The sequence below is a fragment of the Dama dama genome, chromosome 15 (assembly GCF_033118175.1).
Source record: "Dama dama isolate Ldn47 chromosome 15, ASM3311817v1, whole genome shotgun sequence".
Taxonomy (NCBI): Eukaryota; Metazoa; Chordata; class Mammalia; order Artiodactyla; family Cervidae; genus Dama; species Dama dama.
In genome coordinates, this window is record NC_083695.1 from 38,916,786 (window position 1) to 38,941,372 (window position 24,587).

At 43.9% G+C, this 24,587-nt stretch overlaps 1 protein-coding gene and 1 long non-coding RNA gene across 9 annotated transcripts in view; one reads left to right on the top strand and one right to left on the bottom strand.

Moving 5' to 3' along the window:
- Window positions 1-2,561, top strand: part of PRXL2A (peroxiredoxin like 2A) — an 18,748-nt gene extending 16,187 nt beyond the window's left edge. For all 6 annotated transcript variants that reach the window (XM_061161940.1, XM_061161943.1, XM_061161938.1 and 3 more), the window contains exon 6: window positions 1,775-2,561. In XM_061161940.1, the coding sequence (XP_061017923.1) occupies window positions 1,775-1,888 (114 nt within the window). In that variant the 3' untranslated portion in view covers window positions 1,889-2,561. The remainder of the gene's footprint in view (window positions 1-1,774) is intronic.
- The window catches only part of LOC133070154 (uncharacterized), a 25,236-nt gene extending 793 nt beyond the window's left edge, over window positions 1-24,443 (bottom strand). The window contains exons 1-7 of one of the 3 annotated variants that reach the window (XR_009696085.1): window positions 24,229-24,443; window positions 23,221-23,355; window positions 13,087-13,162; window positions 12,534-12,602; window positions 3,337-3,553; window positions 687-818; window positions 157-234 (exon numbers count right to left, since the gene is read on the bottom strand). This is a non-coding gene — a long non-coding RNA (uncharacterized LOC133070154). Of the gene's footprint in view, window positions 1-156; window positions 235-686; window positions 819-3,336; window positions 3,554-12,533; window positions 12,603-13,086; window positions 13,163-23,220; window positions 23,356-24,201 lie in introns of all 3 variants that reach the window. The other 2 variants (XR_009696083.1, XR_009696084.1) reach the window with 2 other exon arrangements.
- Window positions 24,444-24,587: the final 144 nt, after the last annotated feature.

Genomic DNA, 24,587 nt, shown 5'->3' on the forward strand with positions numbered 1-24,587 from the left:
ATTTCATGTCTTTTTCTTTTTAAACCTTGGTATCTGCAATTGCTTATCTGAGAATCGAGCATGATCTGGTGTCTGGTATAACATAAACCTGTTTGCTAACTTTCTGGTAAATGTATCAGCGTGTCTTAGTGACGGGGACTGCCATTGACTACCTACCTTGTGCCAGGTGCTCCTCTACATGATCTCATGTCCTCTCTACAGTCAGTCTGGGGTAGTCAGTATTTTTGTTCTCATCTGCATGTAAGAGAATGGGCCTATGAAATAACGCAGCCAAAGATACACAGCTGGTGTGTGGTACAGAGGAAATGAATCTCTCCTGCTGCAGAGACGCCACCCTTCCCTTGCCCATAGCTCCTCCTTGCAGATGGTTCCCAAAGATCCCTTCCAGTACCCTTGCACTTGGGCAGGCCACTTCCTTAGGATCCTTCAGCCTCTCCCCACTCTGGACTCCTAGGATTCCTTCTCTTGCTATCTCTGCCTCTCAGCCCCCAGGGCAGGGCCCGGCTCCCCTGCCAGCCTCCTCTTGCCTGGCAGTGACTCAGCTGGTGCTTACAGGCTCCCTAAGCCTGGCTGGCTCACTCTGATGTTGCTAGGTGTGTTGTTTGACTTTGTTAGTGCCCTTGGAGCTTCTGCCTTCTTCCTTCCTGGTGGAAGGTTGACCAGGCTGGCCCAGCTTCAGGACTCACCTCCGTGTTTCTTGAGAGCAGAGTTTTTGCAGTTCCACTGTGCCAAGTGCCACTCAGTAGGGATTTTCTCTGTAATAATCTTTAAAGCATACTTAATTTTAAAATTAATAATGTGTTTTCAACGTAGGAAATCTGAAAATGGAGAAGATGGGGACAGCTCAGTTACCAGGGTCAACGTGTTAGAACAGAGCTGAGCCGAGGGGCCTTTTATTTTTTTTAGAAAATGATATCTTTCTAAATTAGATGTTCTTTTTTAACTTAACAGTATATCGTGAACATTTCCTCATGTCATCATATGTTCTTCCTCAGTGTTTCTAATGTCTGCAAACTGCTCTGATGAGCAAGTAAATATAATTTAATTTCCTGATCTCCTTCCCAGTAGTGGAAGGACATCACCCTTCCCACGGGGTGGTGGTACTTTTTTTTTTTAAAGTCTTTATGAATAATGGTACAAAGAACATGTAAAACTGTAAGTGTTTACTTTTCAAATTCAATCTGAGTTTAATTTATTAGTGTCAGAGAACTCTAACAAGGCTTCCTTGATGCTGATCTCAGTATATTATCTTTTTTACCACTTTAGGGTACTTTAGGGCATACTGTGTCTTAGCGCATTACGCCTCACTAAATGCACTAAGACTTGTAGGTACACTGAAGAGAGGGTCACCCTTTTCAGGTCGTCACTGAGTGCCCATCACGGTCTGACCTCGGAGTTCCACTTCCATACCATCAGGCTTTTCTGGGCAAGCTCATTCTGTTCTCTTCTGCCTGGAATGTCCTTTTACCTGCACCTCTCCCTTCACCGTCCACGTTGTAGTGTCTGTGAAGCCTTCCTTGATTGCCCTGTTACATTAATCACTCCTGACTTCCTGCTGCCAAAGTGCTGCATGTACAGTCCAGATTATTTCGAGGGAGGCTTCCTGATCCACCTTCCCCAAAAGACGGCACTTCTCAAGGGCAGAGCCCAGCCTGATTTGGATCTCTGTTCCTTGCTGCCCCAAGCATAGGGCTTAATGGACAGCTGGCGCTCAAGAGTCTGTCTCATGAGTTTCTCAGAGTAAGGACTGATGTACCCTCTTGTTTCCTTTTAGGGCATTCTTCTCGAGCACCGAGAAAAAGAATTTGGAGACAAAGTAAACCTGACTTCTGTTCTGGAAGCTGCTAGGAAGATCAAACCACAGACTTCAGCCTCAGTGGAAAAATGATTGTGTGAAACTGCCCAGCTCAGGGATAACAAGGGCTCTCACCTGTGTTTGCAGGATGTGTTGTGGGTCAACTGCTGTCCCTAAGGAGTTATAAACCCATCTATTATGCCATATTCTCAGTATAGACCATTAACATATTTTAATATTGTACTCTGTATAGGTCTAATAAGGCAAAATAAGGTCTAATAAGCCCCCAAACAAAACTGATAAAAATCTAAGACGCTAATAAGGCTTATTTCAGCTAAAACCTGGAAAATCTGAGGCTTAAAGTTGACTGTTACACTTCATCACAAATGTACATGGTGTTTAAGTGCTATTATTTGAAATGATTTTTATTTTCATATCTTTAAAAATCTTAGAAAAGTTGATGATTGACTTGAAGATTAAAGATACAAGGTTTTTGGCTCATGTTTTCACAGTAATAATGATTTATTTTATAATGTTAAAGTAATACATAAAAGAATTCATGTGCTTTGGATGACTTGATAAAGGTAAATAATAAAGTAAAATCTATTTTCTCATTGTCTTCCATTCTAATCTTGGAGATTTGATTTTCTAGAAGAAACAATCTTCTAGAAAGCATGGTTCTGGTTCTAATAAAATTAAGCATCAAAAATTGTCTGTATATACACATTTCTGATAAAACTAACAATAAAAATATTTACCATAATAATGGCTGAATTTATTAAATCATTGGTGCCAAAGACACCTGAATGGAAAAATCAGTACTCTGCATGTGTATGGGGTATGGTTGGTAAAGGAGTTCCTCTCGTTCTAATGATCTAAGAGGTTTCCAAATGACCAGAAAAGTTCATCCTGTCTTTCATGTGAGTGATTTTGCTGTCTTTTCTAGAGAAATGAATTGGCATTTAAAATTGGTAGTTGCTTTCTTATTGATGCTCTTTTAGCCCAATTTGGTAACTGAAGGGGAAAAAGGACAGAGAAGATAAAATGTAACTTAATTCATTAGTTTGTTATGTTTGAAATGTTGTTGTGTGAGTAAATATGATGTCCACAAGAGCCTGACCCTAGAGAGTCTGCTCAGGGCACCAAACCAGCCCAGGAGTAGGAAGGCAGGGACCGGAGTCCAGAGAAGAGGAGTACAGTGGTCCCCCTCTACATGTATATGTTCCAGGAACCCCTCTGGATGCCTGAAAACATGGAAGACACTGAACCCTATGTATATTGTGTTTTTTCCTATACATGCATACCTATTATAAAGTATAAATTAGACAAGAGATTAAAAACAATAATAAAATGGAAAAATTATAACATTATACTGTGATAAAAGTTATGTGGCTGTGGTCTCAAAATATCTTAATGTACTATACTTATCCTCCTTGTGATGATGTGAGATGGTATGTGCTGAGATGAAGTGAGGTGAATGATGTAGGCATTGTAGGGTTAGGTGACCGCTGACCTGACAGTAAGAAAGGAGGATCGTCTACCTGCTTCAGGTGATCCTGGGTCACTGAGCCATGACAGTGTTGGGGTTTGGATGCCAGAAGCAGATGATGTTGATGGTTGTGGATCCCACGCAGGACAGCGGGGCAGCACAAAATTTCATCATGCTACTCAGAACGGTGTGCAATTTAAAACTTCAGGCTTTTTTTTTTCCTGGGATTTTCCATTTAATATTTTCAGAGGGCAGTTCACTTCAGGCAGCTGAAAGGGTGGAAAGCAAACCCATGGATAAGGGGGAACTACTGAATTTACCCAAGGGGCCAAGCTGGCCAGGAGGAAGGGAGTTAGTGCTTATCCGGGAAAGTAAGAAATGAAGATGGAGGGTGGACGTAAAGCTGGGAAGGTAGGCATGTTGGCACTGAGCGTACAGTGAGAAGGGGTGGCTAGTTCAGGACTAAGACCAGGACTGGGTCTGACTTCATGTGGTGGCTGTATGGTGTGTGCACTAGCCCATGAGGTGCTGGGCTTCTTGGAGGCAGCACTCCTCAGTACTTGAAGAGGGTCAACACAGTGACTCACCCCTACTAGCTGTGATCCCTGGGACTCCAGCTAATGATAGGATTTTCCAGATGAGAATTCTTTGGTGCCTAGAAGACACTTGATTCTGAAACAGTTCTACAACCAAAGAAAAGCACAGCCTGCAAGATGTCGCTGAAATGGATGCCTGGAGAGGAACCTTACTGTGATCATCTTCATCAGCTGTTTCACTCCTGGGTCCTCACATGCATTGTGCCTTCTCTCCTGAATCAGCATGGCATTATGGAAAACGCACTGGACTGAGTTACGAGGTGAGTTCAAGTTCTAGTTTAACTTAGTGTGACTTTAAGCAAAGCTCTGACCTTCATCTCTTAATCACAGAATGGTCATAATAATTCATATCTGTCATTGAGGGCTGTTTATTAGAAGTCATTGAGGGAATGATAAATACGAAATGGTACTTCTCCAACTTTCATATACATGCAAATCACCTAAAGATCTTGTTAAATGAAGATGGTTAGAGAAAAGCCAAACACTAGTTAAAGGCAGTGTAGATGGAGTTTACTTGGTAACCCCCACAGTTAGGGCAGAGGCTTCAGCATAGAACTGAATTCAGCCAGGCTGTGCACAAAGGTGACTGGAATTTTAAAGGGAAGATGAAGGAGTGGGAGGGGAGATGACCCGGGATTTGAACAAAGTCAAAGTGGTGGAAAATTACAAACGGCAGGTGGGGGTACTGATCACTGTGATCAGGCTGTCTCTGTTAACTGGCTCGTTCAGCAGGTTAGGTTTCCATCCTTCCACAGAGACTGGAAGATGGAGCCCTATCTGTCTTGCTGAGGACATTTCAGAGGGATGCTCACAGGTCCTTAAGGAAAATACTCCTGGGTTTCAGGAGATAACATACACATCTTAAAGGGACAGAGACAGCATTTACAGTTGTGAGGGTTTTTTTTTTTTTTTTTTTAAAGTAAATGCTCTAAGAAAAGGGAGGTCAAAAAAAGCAAAAGGAAGAAAACGGAGTCCGTTTGCTGTCCACCTGAAAACATCACGATGTTGTTAGTCAGCTATACCCCAATATAAAATGAAAAGTTTAAAAAAATAAAATATACATCAACTGAAAAAAAGAAAATGTAGGTCAGAGGCCTATGGTCAGATGTTTGGCTGGAGCAATGGGTAAATTCTTTTGACAGCCTTGAGCTTCCCCAGGCAAGGACTCAGGGGGCTGGGTCTCCCCAAGAAACAACCTTGAGTGCTAAAAACTATGCTAGGGAACATAGTTTTGTTCAGGTCTCCTAATATGGGGACTGGACAAAATCATTTGTACTGAAAGTTCCACAGTTCTCAAGATTGGGGGGGTGGAGCTTGAGTTTTCATACCTCTAACAAGCTCCTGGTGATGTTGATGTTCTACTGACCCATGGACCACATTTTGAGAAGCAAGAATCTAAAGGACCCTACAGATCAAACCTGTTAATATCTGTGCATTTCAGGCTTGAAGCTTCAGCAGCCTTTGACAAGCAGTAGCATGTTCCCTTTTCTTTATTTTATAAACTAATCAAGAATCCATAATAATTTAAATTACCTGCAGAGAGAGAGAGTCCTTGCAGGAAAGCTGATGGTTCTCTAAATGTTTGCACGATAGAATTGCCTGAGGAGGTTGGAAAGATTCTGATGCCCTGGCCACACACCCAGGCCCATTAAATCAGAATCCCAGGGTGAGACACAGACAAAACATTTTTCAAAGCTCCTGGATTACTCCAATATACAACCAAGGTTGAGAATCATCTTCAAAGAATTTAGCATCAAGTCTAGAAGGCCAGCGCTCACACCTTAAAAGAGAATTTACCCAGAACCAGACTGCCCCTGGTAGTCTCAGATGATTTTTGTAAAATAGTTTTTGGATGGCAAGGGTCAGGGATGGCATGGACATGGATGTAGTGGAAGCCTGGGCTGGAACTGAAACTTTAGGGTGGAGAAGATTTGGGTAGGTAGACAGGGTACTAAGGAGCTCATTTCAGATAGGATCAAGTCTCTGAACCTCAGAGGGAAGGTACATAGGCATGGGAAAACGGGAGAGCCTGCTTTATTTACCTGGTTCTTTGTTCTCTTCCTCAATACGCTGATTTCTCAAAAGCATTACCCTTCTCACATCAATGAGGAAACAGCAAATCCAAAGGCCCAAAGGTGGGGATGGGATTGTTATAGTCAAGAAATAAAAAGAAAGCAAGTGTGGCTATAACAACATAAATGAGGGGGCAGAGGTAGATGAGACTGTCTGAGAGAGAAAAAAAACCCTGACTCATTATTGGATCTACTGCTTTAGCTCCAACTCCTGTGCTCTTTGCCCGTGCTTAGTCACGCTGGTGCTGCACCTTTGTGAACGAGTGTTGCCTATAGCCTGAAAAACACAGAATAGTCCAATCTCAAGGCTCTGACTTTTAAAAAGTTGAAGAACAGGAAATAGCAACTGTCTTCTTGGAGGTTTACAGGAACACTGTAACCACACCCATGTGGACTGTGGCAATCATAAAGGATCCCTGCATCAAAAAGTATGCAACAACCAGCCACCTGCCTCTCCTTTTAGAAGCCCCAAATTCTAACTCAGGTAATATGGTTTTTGGGACACTAGTTCACCATCTTCTTAGTCTGCTGGCTTTCTGAATAAAGTTGCTATTCCTTGCCCCAACAATCCCTCTCTCGATTTATTGGCCTGGCATGAGGCAAGCAGTATGACCTTGGCCTTGGTAACAAGATGACAAGGTGGTGAGATAGATGGTGGAAATGTACACCATGTTCTGGCAGACCATGGTAAAACTTCTGAATTTTACTGAGAGATGGGAATCTATTGGAGGGTTTTGAGAAGAGGAATGATCTGACTTACATTATTCTGATTGCGTTGCAATGATCAATTATAGAAGATGAGCCATGGAGACCACTTAGGATGCTACTGCAATAATCCAAGCAAAAGATAATGATCACTGGAAGCTGGTGGTAGCAGTAGAGGTGGTGAGAAATTGTCAGATACATTTGAAGCTTGAAGATGGAGCTAAGGGGATTTCCAAATGAATAAATTTGGGATATTATAAAAAAAAAAAGAGGAGTCAAGGATGACTCCAAGATCTTTGACCTGAACAACTAACTGCTCATGAATTTTTCAGTAAAAGAGAGCAGAAAATGATGGTGTGGAAGTAAGGTTTTAATAAGCTGTTAATATAATAGTTGGGATGAATGAACCAGGGGTGTAAGCATCAACTGGGATGCATAAAAACAACCTTAGGTAAAAATCAAGCTTCCCAAGGCTATACTCAGTAGCACACAATTTACATAAAATTTTAAGATTGCCCAACAGTAATGTTTAAAGCTTCATACATACGAAGTAAAGTGTAAAAACACATATGGAATGTTAAACTGTGCAGCCAGGGTTGTGCACCATCCAGTTGCTTCCATTTTTAAAACTAACGCCCAGGTCACATCCTCATCCAGTTAAACCAGAACCTCTGGGTGTGCATCCAGGATGGATCCAGTATTTTTTAAAAAAGATTCCTACGGGGTTCTAGTATGCAGCAAGGTGGAAAACCACTGCCTTAAATTGAGAAACAGCTGTGACATGTTAGAGAAGTATAAGGAATTTTCCCCATCTATATCTTAAGCCTTGAACAGAGTATCTGTTTGAGAGTTAGACAAGAGACACCCATGCCCTAATTACTATGTTGTTCAGTCCAGAAACATGAAGAATCTCTTCTAAGAGTCAGATAAGTCCACACTGTCATCTTCCAACATTGGAGAAATGGCTGATTACAAGCTTAGGGCAGAGAATGTGTACAAGATGACCTGGAATATCTTGTCATATCAGTTATCAAGCAAGTGCCCCCAAACCACCGAAGGCTTGTAGAAAGAAAGATCTACAAGATCCACCATGAAGGGTTCTTTCTTACAAAAGATGGGACAACATGAGCATCTTTAGTTAAGATGGATTAAAACATATAAGATATGTTTAAATTCATAAGTTCACAACAATCCTTTAAAAAAATTTTTAAATCTAAAAAAATTAAAATTAAAAAAGTCTTTGGATGAAAAGAAATTAATTCATTTTTTAGAAATTAATTCATTATAAAACCTGGGAAAGAAAAAAAAGAAATGAGCACTTATCCTATCTTTCTTGTTTCAAAGGAACCAAAGAGTTGATGAGAGAAGTTTCTCATTAAACAAGTACAAGCTCAGGGCTGGTCCAGCCATACTTAGAATGGGAGAGGTCATGGAGTAGCCAGAGGCAGAGGCCAGGTCCCTGGAAATTCCTCTCCTGGCAGAGCTTCTTTCCAACAAATAACACCTCAAACTACTCTCTACATCCAGCAAGACATGCTGGTTCCATCTCCTACTCAAAATGCTCCCAGCATAGACTCAATGAGTTAAAATCTTGATCCTACTCCTCACTTTATGGGGTAAAACAGAGTTACAGAAATATGATGCTACAGGACCCCAAACAGGTCAGTACCAACATTTTGATGGAGACAAAAGAGCTCTGAATTAAGCCCCCAGAGCTGGGGCTATGAAACCTTTTGCTCATGGCCACAGGACTGGAAGAGGTCAGTTTTATTCTGATCCCAAAAAAGGGCAGTGCCAAAGTATGTTCAAACTATTGTACAATTGAACTCATTTTATGCTCAAAATCCTTCAAGCTAGGCTTCAGCAATACGTAAACTGAGAACTTCCAGATGTACAAGCTAGGTTTAGAAGAGGCAAAGGAACCAGAGATCAAATTGCCAACATCCATTGGATCATAGAGAAAGCAAGGGAATTCCAGAAAAACATCTTTCCTTTTCATTGACTACGTGAAAGCCTTTGTGTGGATCATAACAAACATTCAGTCCATCAGTTCAGTCACTCAGTCATGTCTGATTCTTGGGGACCCCATGGACTGCAGCATGCCAGGCTTCCCTGTCCATCACCAACTTCTGGAGCTTACTCAAAATCATGTCCATTTGAGTCGGTGATGACATCCAACCATCTCATCCTCTGTCATCCCCTTCTCCTCCCGCCTTCAATCTTTCCCAGCATCAGGGTCTTTTCCAATGAGTCAGTTCTTCTCATCAGGTGGCCAAAGTATTGGAGTTTCAGTTTCAACATCAGTCCTTCCAACGAATATTCAGGACTGATTTCCTTTAGGATGGATTGGTTGGATCTCCTTGCTGTCCAAGGGACTCTCAAGAGTCTTCTCCAACACCACAGTCCAAAAGCAGCAATTCTTTGGCGCTCAGCTTTCTTTATAGTTCAGCTCTTGCATCCATACATGACTAATGGAAAAACCAAAGCTTTGAATTAGACTGACCTTTGTTGGCACAGTAATGTCTCTAATGCTTAATGTGCTGTCTAGGTTGGTCACAGCTTTGCTTGCAAGGAGCAAGCGTCTTTTAATTTCATGGCTGCAGTCACCATCTGCAGTGATTTTGGAGCCCCCAAAAATAAAGTCAGCCACTGTTTCCACTGTTTCCCCATCTACTTCCAATGAAGTGATGGGACAAGATGCCATGATCTTAGTTTTCTGAATGTTGAGCTTAAGCCAACTTTTTCACTTTCCTTTTTCACTTTCATCAAGAGGCTCTTTAGTTCCTCTACGCTTTCTGCCATAAGGGTGGTGTCATCTGCATATCTGAGGTTATTGATATTTCTCCCAGCAATCTTGATTCCAGCTTGTGCTTCATCTAGCCTGGCATTTCACATGATGTACTTTGCATATAAGTTAAATAAGCAGGGTAACAATATACAGCCTTGACGTACTCCTTTCCTGATCTGGAACTAGTCTGTTGTTCCATGTCCAGTTCTAACTGTTGCTTCTTGACCTGCATATAGATTTCTCAGGAGGCAGGTCAGGTGGTCTGGTATTTCCATCTCTTGAAGAATTTCCCACAGTTTGTTGTGATCACCACAGCCAAAGGCTTTAGCATAGTCAATAAAGCAGATGTTTTTCTGGAACACTCTTGCTTTTTCAATGATCCAACAGATGTTGGCAATTTGATCTCTGGTTCCTCTGCCTTTTCTAAATCCAGTTTGAACATCTGGAAGTTCACACACTGTTGAAACCTGGCTTGGAGAATTTTGAGCATTATTTTGCTAGCATGTGAGATAAGTGCAACTGTGTGGTAGTTTGAGCATTCTTTGGCATTGCCTTTCTTTGGGACTGGAATGAAAACTGACCTTTTCCGGTCCTGTGGCCACTGCTGAATTTTCCAAATTTACTGGCATATTGAGTGCAGCACGTTCAGAGCATCATCTTTTAAGATTTTAAATAGCTCAGCTGGAATTCCATCACCTCCACTAGCTTTGTTCGTAGCGATGCTTCCTAAGGCACAATTGACTTCACACTCCAGGATGTCTGGCTCTAGGTGAGTGATCACACCATCGTGGTTATCTGGGTCATGAAGATCTTTTTTGTATAGTTCTTCTGTGTATTCTTGCTACGTCTTCTTAATATCTCTGCTTCTGTTAGGTCCATACCATTTCTGTCTCTAATTGTGCCCATCTTTGCATAAAACGTTCCCTATAGTGGAAAATCAGGAAGTGTGATGCCTCTAGATTTGTTCTTTTTAAGGATTTCTTTGGCTATTTAGGGTTTTAGGATAGGTTTCCCTAAAAGTTTTCCTAAAAATGCCATTAGAAATTTGATAGGGATTGCACTGAGTCTGTAAATTCCTTTAGGTAGGATGGACATTTTCACAATATTAGTTCTTCCAATCCAAGAACATGGAATATCTTTCCATTTATTTGTGTCTTCTTTTCCGTCCCTTTTTATTTCTTGTATCTTCTTTAGTCTCTTTCATCAGTGTCTCATAGTTCTCAGTGTACAGGTCTTTTACCTCCTTGGTTCAGTTTATTCCTAAATATTTTATTTATTTAATTATTTGGATGCTATTGTAAGTGAGATTGCTTTCTTTTTTGCTATAATCTTTTTTATTTCTGAAAATAAAATAATGGCCCTTTTTATTGATGATTTTAATAAACTGAGTCTTTTTTTTTTTTACTAGTCTAGCTAAAGATTTATCAATTTTGTTGATCCTTTTAAAGAATCAGCTTTTGGTTTTGTTGATTTCCTCTTTACATTTTTTTCTACATTTTTATTTCATTTATTTTGGCACTAATCTCTATTATTTCCTTCCTTCTGTTTGTGTTGGGTTTAGTTTGCTTTTCTTTTTTAGCATCTTGAGGTACAAGGTTAGCTTATTGATTTGTGATCTTCCTTTTTTTAAAATATAGATGGTTACAGCTATAATTTTCCATCTAAGCACTGTGTTGGTTGCACAAACTTTGGTATGTGGTGTTTTTGTTTTCATTCATCTCAAAATATTTCCTAATATCCTTTTTGATTTCATCTTTGACCTTTTAGTTATTTAGGAGTATGTTGTTTGTGTGCTAGTCACTCAGGCATGTCTGACTCTTTGAGACCCCATGGACCCATGAGACCCACCAGGCTCCTCTGTTCATGGGATTTTCCAGGCAAGAATACTGGAGTGGGTTGCCATTCCCCTCCAGGGGATCTTCCCAACCCAGGTCTCCTGTACTGCAGGCAGATTCTTTATTGTCCAAGCTACCAGGGAAGCGTAATATCCACATAATTGTGAATTCCTCAAATTTCCTTCTGTTAATGATTTCTAATTTCATTCCACTGTGATCAGAGAATAAGCTTTTGTATGGTTTCAATTATTTTAATTTTTAAAGATTTATGTGATTGCCTAACATATGGTCTATACTTAGGAATGTTTTTTAGGGAGACTTCCCTGGTCCAATGGCTAAGAATACACCTTGCAATGCAGGGGCTGTGAGTTTGATTTCTGGTTGGGGAACTAAGATCCCACATGCCACACAGAATCTAAGCCTGCATGCCATGTGCTGCAACTAAGACATGATGCAGCCAAGTAAGTGCCCAGAGCGTTTCCTAGGCACTTGAGAAGAATGTATTCTGTAGCTGTTGTGTGGAATATGCTTATAGATGTCTACTGTGTGCTCAGTCACTCAGTTGTGTCTGACTCTTTGTGACCCCATGAACTATAGCCTGCCAAGCACCTCTGTCCATGGGATTTTCCAGGTAAGAATAGTGGATTGGGTTGCCATTTCCTTCTCCAGTGATAGATGTCTATTAACTTAGCTATCTATTAACTTAGAAAGCTTAGATTGCTTTCTTGCTCTTTCAGATAGCTTGTTAGTGTATAGAAATGCAATTGATTTTTATATATTGATTTTATATCTGCAACTTTACTAAATTCATTTATTAGTTCTAGCAGTTTTGGGGTGGCCTTCAGAGTTCTCTATATCATGTGATCTGTAAACAGATTTCATTTCGATGAAATTTTGATTGGATGTCTTTTATTTATTTATTTTTTCCTGCCTAATTGATATGACTAAGACCTCCAGTTCTATGTTGAATAGAAATGGTGGTAGTGGGCATCCTTGTCTTATTCCTGATCCTAGGAGGAAAGGTTTTTAACTTTACACTATTGAGTATGATATTAGCTGTGGGTTTATCACATATGGCCTTTGTTATGTTGAGGAACAATGCTTCCATACTTAATCTGTTGTATGGAACAGATCCTTCCACACTTAATCATACTTAATCCTATCATGAAAGGATGTTGAATTTTGTCAAAGGCTAAACGTACTTCTTTCCCTTAAAGTATGACCTAGAGGAAGCACATATCACTTTTACTCACATCCCACTGGCCAGGATTAAGGGCTGCACATGCATTCCTCGGAGATATCATGGGTTCAGTTTCAGATTACTGCAATAAAGTAAATAAAAGCAAAATTTTAAAAAAAGCCAGTCATATGAATTTTTTTGGTTTCCCAGTGCATATAAAAGTAATGTTTAGACTATACTGTAATTTGTTAAGTGTTCAGTAGTATTATGTCTAAGAAAATAATGTACATACCTTAATTTTAAAAGTTTGTTGCTAAAAACGCTATCATCCGAGCCTTCTGCAAGTCATAATCTTTATGCAATAGTAGTAGCATCAGAGATAACTGATCACAGATTGCCATAGCAAAATTAAGAATGATGAAAGTTTAAAATATTATGAGAATTACCAAAATGTGACACAGAGACACAAAGTGAACAAATACTGTTGAAAAAAATGGTGCCTATAAACTTGCTTGATGAAGAATTACTACAAACCTTTAATGTGTAAACACACACACACACACACACACACACACACACACATAAACAAAGCAAAGCTCAGTAAAGTGAGGTATGCTTATGCTTACCTGTAAGAGTGGCTGGGAGAATGTAGTCTTTCTCATGGATGGGTTTATACCTTGCCAAATTTTGGTGACTCTATCCCTAGAAAAAGAAAACAGAATGGATTTGAGGACTCAACCAACAGTGTCTTCTATAACATACTGATAGGAAAATACATGAACAACCAGTAACAGTATTTGCCTCGAGGAATAGGGTACTGGTGGCTGGGGACACAGGTGAGAAGAAAAGGTCCGTTTCAAAGCCCTTTAGAACTTTAATACATGTGAATGTATTAACTAATTAAATATTTTTTAATAAAGTAATAAAAATAGTATTATCCTATCTACTTAGTAAACCTCTGTATCTGATTTACTGACCAAAAGTTTTTTGCGCCCTCACCCTCAGCCCCTCAGAGAGGGTTATAGATGTGGCATGAAGCTCAGGGCACATTAAATTGTATAGAATCAGTATGGCTGGGGAAGCCCAATGGGCCTGCAAGGGTAGTGGAGGCCTGGGGAGGAATGCAAATTCAGACAAGCACTTGGGAGAGCTGCTCTGCCTGTCAGTGGATCCAGTTGGCACTAGGCCTTCCCTGTGCCCTTTCTGATTGTGCCTGTTTAGGGGGAGAGAAGACTAGCCTGCTGCCAGGCCCTTATCCTGGCACCGCCCACACTCAAGAGGAGGAGGCGGCCAGGGCCCTGGGGGCCGGAGGGACTGGGGAGCTGGGCCTAAAGACATAGCCAGCTCCTGGGGTGGGCTGTGCGGCTTGCCCTTTCAAGCAGGAAGCCTTTGACAAGCCCGCCAGGCAGAGACCTCAGCTGCCCTGATCTGGCACTCATCTCTTCCCCAACATTCATGATTCAAAAGAACCTTGAATCAACTTCAGGCCTGTGTTGGGTGAGGGCTGGGGGGCACAGCAGTGAATCCCTTACCTTAGTGCACAGGGTCAGCCCCCTTCACTGGCCTCAGCTGGGCCGTGGGGCAGAGCACTGGACAGACACCTTCTCACCCGCAGGTGCACAGACAGTGAGTGTCCTGCTCCCTGAACGGACCCTCAGCACCCCTTGGGCTCCCCACAGCTTACTCTTTAAAGCCCAAGGAACTCTGTGTACACAGAGAAACACAGCCAGCTCCACACATTGTCTCACATGCAACATGGGAAAACTGAAACAGTTAACATTTCTTTAAATATTCATATACTATGTCTGACTCTTTGCAACCACAAGGACTGTCGCATGTCAGGCTTCCCTGTCCTTCACTGCCTCCGGGATTTTGCTCAAAATCCCAGAGGTAGTGAAGGACTTTTCTGAGCAAAATATGGGAGGCAGTGAAGGACAGGGAAGCCTAGCATGCTTCAGTCCATGGGGTCACCAAGAATCAGACATGACTTAGCGACTAAATAACAACAAATTCTCACAGTTAACAAATTGACCTTTTATAATTTTAACAAAGTATATTGCCCTGAACATTTGAAGTTAAGTGTAATCAATGACACTCTTCCCAATTCTGATGATTCAGTCTCATAAATGTTTTAAACACCTTTAAAAATTGACCAATAAGACTATAATCATCACAAAACCGGATCTGCACACTCTTACTCAGACTGGTTACAAATGCTAATGTGGAGATCTAACTTTGTTCATTTTTATCTGAGTCAGCAGCCCTAGCAGCACACCGGAGAGACACTATGCACTCATCTGCCATGCATCACTGCCCTCTCCTGGGGCTCTCACGCAGCAGCTCCACTGGAGTCCCCTCAATAGAGCTCTGTACCCCAAAACTGTCCTGGACAGAGTGGCTGGACCAGGGGTGGGTCCTGGACTCTGAGTTAGGACCCCATGGACTGGTCAGGTATGCAAGGCAGACCAACCTGCAAAACTAGCACAAAAGTTTTGTCCAAGAAGTGATGTAGAGGGTGACAGTTAACCAAGGTAATCAGCTTCTCACTCTTGGGGTACACAAATGTGCCTCTCTGAAAAAGGAAGAGGGCAAGGGCTGAAGACTCAGAGAGCAGCAGACAGAGCCCCCCCAAGGAAACTGGGGACCAGTTGGCCAGAAGTAGCTGGAGCAGGAGAAACAAAGGGAGACACCAGGGCCAGAGTGTGAGTGACACTCTGGAAGCTGGTGACATGGGAACATCCAGGCCCATTCTTCTGAAGGACCTGGCTGAGTGGTGGGGCTGGCTGGTTTCTTCCTTCTGTATTCTCACACAAACACACAAAGGGAATGGGCAGAAGTTCTGAGTTGCGGTGATAACATGTGCTGTGGCCGAGTGCACTGGAAACAGAAGCTGATCCAGAGACCTGTTTGCAGGAAGTAAGGGAAGCAGGACAGGGTGGAGGGAGAAATTGAACTCAAACTGAACTCTGGCTTCATCTGACCCCCATGGGGAGGCCAGAGTCAGGATCACTCATCACTTGTCCAGAAATGAGGTAAGAGGGTTTGGCGAACTCTGGGTCTAAGAACTCTGGGTGAGGCAGCTTCCTCTGGCTAGAAGCAATTCAACAGATCCCAACACTAGGTCCTGAAGGGAAGATTCCAACACTGGGTCCTGAAGGGCTGGCTGTGCAGCCACCCCTGAACTAGAGGTGACAGACTGGATCACCGAGTGTGAAGAAGGCCTGTGGTCAAAGCCGTGGTTACAAGGACCTGCTCAGATGTGGTTATGGGGACCAGGCTTGTTGAGCCTCTGCACAATGTTCAGTGACATGAACTTCTCAAGGCCTGGGGGGAGGGGAGCATGGAATCAAATCCTCTTTCTAGATTGGGGCTGGGGCTCATGAGAGAGGGCAAGTCTGGTGATAAACATGAAGTGTGGCCAGTGCATGGAAGGTATCTAAAGTCACATGAGCAACAGAAATCTCAGAGAGCCTGTGGAGACGGTGGAAGCAGGGAAGAGAAGAAACATTTACAGGGAAGAGAGATCCGGATACTCAGAGGAGGAGGTGCATGGCTCTGTCTCAGTGGGTAACTAGGAGAGGGGAGCCAGAAGAACTAGTGCCCCAGAAGGAAGCAGCATCAGACCCGACAGAAAGCCCTTTTCTCCTGCCCCAACACACAGAGCAATGGTTCGTAAAGTCAGTTCAGCTGGCTGCCCCTAGATGGCAGTGTGAGCACGTGGCAGCAGCGAGCACGCACTGCTCCCCAGGGACAGCCAGCTTCTCCCATGGAACCAGGGAAAAGTCCCCAGAGCTGTGAGGCGGTCGGCCAGGCAGAAGCGCTTGTGATGGGTACAGCATCCACCTCTGCTCTGCTCTGCTTCAGGCAGGTGGGGCAGGTGCCTCTTTGTCCCCTTCCCTGGGGTTCCTATCAAGGGTCCCTCCTGGCAGAGCCTGAGCATAGGGGTTGCAGGTCTCAGTGAATCCCCAAATCCATGTGATCATGACTCTCCAGGACTGGGGTGGAAGATTGAGACAGAAAGGTCTGGACATAAAGCTAACAGTTCTGGTTCTATGTGTTATGGGGTGAGTGACTCACTCTGAGCCTACCCTTCCACGTTGTTTCACAAATGCACAGCTTTGTGAAAGTCAGTTCACATGAGATTATTTCAGAAGGAATCATTCTTCACTGTCAAGTGATTTTCACATTTGCACACAGTCCACAGTTCCCCTAGTGGACAGCTTTCAGGGGCAAAGCTGGGGTTGATCTTGCTCTTAATCTCGCTGATTGGCACTCTCCCTCTGACGTCTTACTGGCAACATCTGGACCTTCCTGCTTTGGCAAAACTGTCTTCTCCCATTTGGAGAAACTACAGTAGGGTTGACTCACAGGCAGTCAAGGCTGGAAGGGCCCTGGGAGGTTACCTACTAAACAACTGTCCCCTTTCTCCCACCCTCAGTTTATAGGTTGGACAACTAAGGTGAGATAGGCAGGACTCCTCGTCACCATCATCTATGACAATCCTGGCCTCCATCATTAAAGTATGCTCCACTGTGTTCCTACCACAAATCTCTATAGTCTGGTAGGGATACTGTCTGAGGAGAGAAGACCCACAGCCGAGGTGGCAGTTGCATATAGGAGTAAGAAACCCTTGAAAATTTACAAATTCTTTAAAAAAGATATTTGGGGAGGCATTGGGTGACAGGCTAAGAAATTACTTTTTCTGTTAACCTTTCTCCATGGCTCCCTGATCTTTTCAAGAAAGGCAACCTTAATTCAAGACAGCTCAGAGTGAAAGATGTTAGTGCCCAACTCACCTGAGTCCTGCCATACTTGACCCTGACTTCCTCACTCCAAGGGTCACTGATTCCTTCATTCCAGCGCAATCATTCCCTCCAGTGGATACCTCCCTCTGAGTGGATACCTCCCTCTGTCTGACCGTAGCCTCGAGCCACCACTCCTGTCTTTTGTAGTCAATGAGGGCCCTCCAGCTCCACTCCCATCTTCTCCTTTCTCTCCATCTACTGGCCCTTCCAGCTATCACTTCTCTCCCCCAACACCCACAACTCCTGATACAACATTTCAGTGCTTTCTCTTCGATTGTCTTCGACCCTCTGTACCATTGTTTTCTGTTATGCCTTTCCAGCAACTCCCTCCAAACTTTGATCAATTCTCCTGTCTCTGCTCTCTACACCGGGACATACCCCAGTCGCTGAGGACGGATGAAGGCTGTCTCACTTGAGCTGTGACTCTGACTCTGGTTCACTACCCTCAAACTTTCCTGCCTGCCTTCCTCAAAAGCTTCTCTCATTTTCTACTAAGTTACTCTAAAAATCCCTGGATCCCACCAAACAGCCACTTTCTTTTAACAGGTGACCTATTTCTCCTGTTTTTCAGAAGAAAAAAAAAAAAAAAAGGCTGCTTTCACTCAGGGACCCCCACTAAACCCACAAACATCTGCATCCCACTCAGCTATCCCCCCATCCTCTTGTCTCCATGGAGCCCCATCTGTCCTCCAGTTTTTGGTTGCCCACTTGTCCTGAATCCCAGTCCCTCCCACCTTCTCCAGCAAGCATCATCTCTTTTCCTTCAGACTCTTCAATCTCTCTTCTACTGTCTTTCCTGCATCATTTAAACATCTTCAAGTCTCTCTCTTCTTAAAAAATCCAAACAAACCTCTCCCTCAGCCTCTTACCCTCATCATCTTCCAGCTAACGATCTCACCCTGAACCTCATTTAGTCTCCAGCCCACTTTTTTTTTTTTTTTTTCCAGCCCACTTTTGACTCAACTACTCCACTAACCCAGCTCTCTGAAGCTACTGACCCTGTGGTTACTCCTCAGCCTTGTCTTGCAGTCCTCCTTGCATCACTGGAAACTGGGAGCCACTCCTTCCTTCCTGAAACCCTCATTTCCCTCGACTTGTATACATACCACCCTTCTGGCTTTGCACCTGCCTTGCTGACTGCTCTTTTTCAGGTTAATTAATCCCTCTTCTTTTTCTCTTTCTGGTTGTCTCCATGTTCATCGGGATTCGGCCTCGGTTATTCTCCCTTCTCAACTCCCAGTCCCAGGGTAATTTCCTCTACTTTCACAGTTATTAATCACCATCTCTGTGCCGCTCTCTCAAGAACCATTCTCCTTTTCTTTCTGTTAAACAGGCTCGGGACTTATTTTTTTAAATTACATTTCCCAGCCTCTCTTGGAGCTAAGGACTGCCATGTGACCAGACTTGGCCAATGAGTCATAAGCAGCAGGCAGTGGGGATTTCTGGGGAAAGGTTGCTTTCCTTAACACTGGCGCTGCTGCTTCATCCTTTCTGCTCTTCCTCCTGCATATGCGGATTGCAGGTGGGAAGCTGGCGTTGCAGCAGCCATTGTATGACCACAGCTGACTCTGAGGATGCAAGTTTCCCAGTAAGGAGAGCCAGAGCAAACCGACAGGGCAGACCTGGCCCTGAATGACCAGTCTTGCTCTGCTTACCTTCAAACTTGGCGTTATATCAGAGTCTTCAATAGAGCAGCAAAGAGCAACAAACACCATTTAGTTAAAGCAGTGTGGTTGGGTTGATGTTACAGGAACCGAACACAAGTTCTGATTAATACAGCTCTCAAATATGTAATGTTGCTTAGATGTCTCTCCTGAACTTCAAACAGCAATCTGAACATCTTTTCTCTATCCAGAGATCTCTCAAATGGAAGAGGTCCAAGTTGTGACCCCCTCACCAAACACACAGTCACTTGGATTCCTGGTCTCAGTAAATAGCATGACTGTCCATGCAGCCAGAATCCTATTAGTCACCATTCTATTAGCCACCCCTCAGTTCTACCACCTAAATATATTTGGAATCTGTTCACCTCTTATCATTTCCTCATTATCAATTTTTTGAACTACTGTACAGGTTCCTTCTAACCTATTTTAATATTTTGCTCCCTCCAATCCTACTGCAGCCTTACAGATCTTCTAAAAGCACAAGTGTAATAATGTTACTATTTTGCCTAAAACCATTCAGTGACTGCTTAGGGCCTAAGGAACACTAGGCATATATATACTATAAAACTCTGCCACGAATTATCCTGGTCCTGTACCCACCACCTCTTCTTTGGCAAAGATGTTGCTCTACTGACCACAGGGATGTACATGTTGACCTATACCTGGTGGAAGTAGGGAAACCTCTCTCCCTTGCCACAGTGATTGGCTCAAGAGTGGGCACATGACCAGAGTTTGGCCAGTTAGAGGCCTTCCTTGGGATTCCTAGAGTGTAGAGTTATTTGGAGTCACATCTCCAACATGGGGCAAGCTCTGTGCACTAGGAGAGACAGAGAGAAAAGGGCTCCTGGTCTGTGTATCCCGCATGGTCAGCCCCTAGTATCCAGAATTGATCTGGTTTCAAGTTCTTCTTTTGATTTTGTGAATGACTTGACTATCCTTCTAATAATTTTCCCTCCTTTGGCCTAAGCTAGTTTGGGTAGGATTTTGTCACTTCCAACCAAAACATCCTGACTAAAGTGAGGATCCTTGGTCGTCTGGCCCTAATAAGGCATCTTTCCCAGAAAACAGAGTTTCTTCTAGCTTATAGGATGCTTTACAAACATTATTTCATTTGATTCTTACTATAAGCTTGTGAGGTGGGTTCTGCTACCTTGACTTCACAAATAAGAAAAGTAGGGCTCAGAGACGGAAAATATTTTGCTCAAGATCAAGAGGCTGAGAATTAGAAACACTTGGACACCAAGTCCCTCTTATATTCAAGGTGTTTCCCTTTATCCCCCACCTCTTTGTCTTGTACACACACACACAGAAGTGCTAGAGTGGAGCCCAGGGTGAGCAAAAGCAGCACTGGGACAAGGACCAGACTGGGAAGGGGGGGGCGGGGAGGAGTGGGGGTTAAAGGAGGAAGTCAGAGGATGGTAAAGCCAAGTTCCTCCATTTAAATTTTATAGTCACTCCAGGTCCAGAAGAAGAAAATACTCTCAGCTTCTTTCTTTTACCCCTCCTTGTACTATTTTCTGTTCCCATAATCTATACCTCAGGCTTGCAGTAGGTGCAATAATTCAGTTATATTCTTGGCAATTACAGTTCTAGGGGCTAGCCCGGAAATTAAATCACTGTTTATAATACAGCCCTTTTATGAGTTGGGACTGTCCATATCTCCATTCTTCTGCTTTAGGTTACATGGTACTTTTTTTTCCTTCTTTCAGTTCTATTGAGATGTAACTGACATATGGCACTGTATAAGTTCAAAGTATACGGTAAAATGATTTTATCTGCAAATATTATAAAATGATTACCACAATAAGTTTAGTGAACAACCATCAACTCATACATTAAGAGATACAAAATAAAATTTTTTTCCTTGTGATGAGAACTCAGGATTTACTCTCTGAACGACTTTCAAATGTAACATACAGCAGTGTTAATTACATTCCTAGTACTTTATCTCACAACTAGAAGTTTGTACCTTTTGACAATCTTCATCCAATTCCCCCTCCTCCCCAGGCCCCACCTCTGGTAACCACAAATCTGATCTCCTTTTTCTGTGAGTTTGCTTTTGAAGTATATAATTGACCTACAACACTGTCAGTTCTTGGTGCACAACATAGTGATTTGATATTTCTGTACATTTCAAAATGATAACCACTGTGATTCCTTTTAGTTTTTAAAAAAGGAAAAGAAAATGGGCCTGCTCTGTTTTGAGTGTCCCTGATGCTCTCTGAAAGCCACAACAAATTATTGTAAAATTGGGTCAGGTAAAGCTTGGTGGGTCTCAAAGGGCAGCTGGGAATGGCAGGCGAGTGTCACAGTAACTGTCAGTGAGGCCTGGTGGGGGAGGGGTGGTGGCCTTGCTGGCTTTGTGGGCACTTCCCTCAACCCCTTCCTGCCCTGCAGCAGTGTGGCCAACTGTGCCAGGAAGCAGCTGTCTCTGAGGCTGCTCAGGCTGGCAGGACCTCTAACATCATCGGGCCCATGATTCACAAAGTTGACTTTACTCTCTCCTTGTTCTAGGCTCATGCCCTTCTTCATCATCCAAGGTTAAGCAGAAATCGTCAGGTGTGGATGATCACCTTTCCACTCCCAACTTTCACTGGAAACATATTCTCTGCCTCCACATCCCCCTTAATAACAGTGGGGGCATCCCTTTCCAGAGGGGACAGCACCATTCCTGCCCACATCCCATCTCCTTCTACCGCTTCTTCTGAACCATCACTCCTGCCATCTCTCCTGCATCATTCCCATCACTCTGCAAGGCTGTTCTAGTCCTTTCCATATTTTAACAAAACCCTTTATATCCTAACAAAAATTAAAATTAGATATGGCTATAAGCACTGGAAAACAAAGGATGAAGTAGGTAGCCCAGAGTAGATACAGCAGATCCCTAAACATCAGAAACCCAAAAACTTGTTACTCTAACATCCTCAACACATGGCTTCCACTTCAGCAATGAATAAGCCTGCGAACATATTCCACTGGGCAGGAGAAAACAATGGCTGAGGACAGCACACCACCTCCCTTTAAGGCTACTTATCCTGTATTGCACATGGTCACCTCCATTTACTTCCTGTTGGCTAGAACTGAGTCGTGTGTTCATGCAGAGCCCTGAGGGAGTCCTAGAAACTTGCTTTTATTCAAGGAAGCTATGTGGCCAGCTAGAACTGGAAAGTCTATAATAAAGGAAATGGGGGAGAATGGCTGTTAGGGTCATCCAGCATTCTCTGCCAAAGCCTCCTATGATTCCACATTCCTTCTAGATCTCTCCCAGTTCTGTGTTCCCTGTTGGATAAGCTGTCCAAACACGACAGCTCTACCATGGTCTGGCAGCCACCCCACCACTCCAGGAACACTGCCCTTATCATGTGCACCAACAACTTTCATGTTGCCAGAATCAAAGGCTCCTTCCCTTTCTTCATTTTATCTGATCTGTGAGCAGCATCTACCACAGCTGACCACTCTTTTCTGGAAACACTGCTTTGTCAGTCTCTGGGATATAGCGTTCTCTGGTTCTCCTTTCGCTTCCCCAGCCTTCTGAAAAAGAAGTCTTTTTCAGTCTTCTTTTTTGCTCTGGCTCTTCAGACTCCTCTGGGTCTCTCTTGAACCCCAACCTCTTCTGCATCTACCTCTTTGGCCTAGGTGACTCCCTCAGATCCCAACGCACTTATCATCTTTAAAATGATGTCTCTCAAAGCCTGACCTCCAGCCCAGGCCTCTCTTCTGGGTGTGTAGTGACTGGACAACTGAACTGGATCTCTGATGGCATCTCAAACTCAACATGAACACAGAATTCTTGACGTGCCTGCCTGACTTGTAGTCTCTTTCCTCCAGGCTACCCTATCCAATAAATGAGGCACTGGTCACCCACTTACTCCAGCCGAAAACTTGAAAGTTCTCTTTGGTTTCTCCATTGCCTCCCCCACATCCATCCTATTGATGTCCATGTCCAAAATAGCATCTTTCAACTACTGATCTTAGTGTGACCATCAGTTTGGTCCAAACCACCATTAGTTCGGGCCAGGGCTGCCATAAGAGTCTAATTGTCTCCTTGCTTTCATTTTTGCCTGTCACCTACCCAATTTATTCTTAACACAGTAAAAGATCAGAATACATTAGCCTTCTGCATAAAACCCTTCAATGGTTTAATAACAGGTCTCCAACCTAGACACAGTCTTACATGTCTTGGTCCCCGCCCACCTCTCCATATCATCCTGGTTCTCTTTCCCAGGCTCCGCATTTTGGCCATACTGTTTGTTTGTTTTCTCCCTAGCTCCTTGTCACATTCACAGCTTACCTTTCTCAGGACCTTGGTGCAAGCTGTTCTTGATTTGGAATGTCTCTGCCTTCCTTTTCCCAATGCTATCTCCTCATTCTCTTGACTTCAATTCCAACGTCAACTCCTCAAAGACATTTTTCCTGCTGGCTCCACCTAAAGAATGAATGGCTCCTGTTTTCTAACCCAGTCCCTTGTTCTTCTCCCAGCATTTACTTCAACTTGCAATTATGTCTCCACCACCAAAAATCAGCTTTATGGAGTAAAAGGCTTCAGCTGTCTTATTTACAGCTGTATCCTCAGCATCAAATCAGGGCCCGGCACTCAAACACCCACTATCTGCTCTAGATGAACAGATGGGCAGTTCTCCAAGGAGGTCTCTGAGCTGTCTGGGTGTCAGAGGCTGGCTGCATCCCCCTTAATAAGAAAAAACTGGGAATGGACCCAACAGTTCCTTTACAAGATCTCCTCCTTACAGTGCACTTAACCTGTTGGTTGCTTTTACTACAATGTGGTGCAGCCAGTCTCTTGGCCCAGTTATAATAGATTCGAATTTCCTGCTGTCCAGCAGAACAAATCGCCTAGTCCTTCCCCACTGAATGAGTTCCAGGCTTAGTGGCGGTGCCTGGGTCTCATTTTTCAGACAGGTGCGTTGAGACCCCAGAGGTCAGCCTTTTTAACACCAGAGCCCAGTGGGCATTGTGAATCCCTATCTACCACAGGCTGTACCTCTAGTTCCCCCTTCCCCCTCAAGAACCCTCTCAGCCATCTTCTCAGGATGAAGGTGAGGAACAAATCTCGGCAGGTGATCCAAAGAAAGCCCAGTATTTTTAGCACCAGGGCTACCAGGAGCCAGTCTTTACCTGCCAGTGGGTGTGTGAAGAAATAAACGTTAATTTACTACTCTAGGTTGGAATCCTACCCCCACTCCCAGCTTCTGGGGCCCGGCAAGAACGCCTTTCATATTTCTAATTCAGCCATTTTTTTCTAACCCTGGCTCACCTCTCTACCCAGTCACCCTCGTCGTACCCCGCGGCCCCCACAACTCGCGCTTCTCAAGCCTGGGTTCCGGTCCGGTCAGTGACAACGCCGACGTGGCGTCCGCATATTGCGGAGGCCTCAAACGTGGGGTGCAGGTCCCCACTAGGCCTGAGCCACGAACCCAACCAGCGAGCGCCGGCCAGGGCCGCCTTCGCCTCCCGCCCCGCCCAGAGCGGTTCGAAGGGGCCCCGGCGCGGGCTCAGCACGGGCGCGGACTGGAAGGCCGGGCGGGGCGGGGCGGGGCGGGGCTATCGGCGGGGGCGGGGCTATCGGCGGGGGCGGGGCGCGGAGGGCGGTGCCGCGCAGGGCGGCCCAGGGAAGAGGCGCCCCTTTCTCAGCAGCCACCC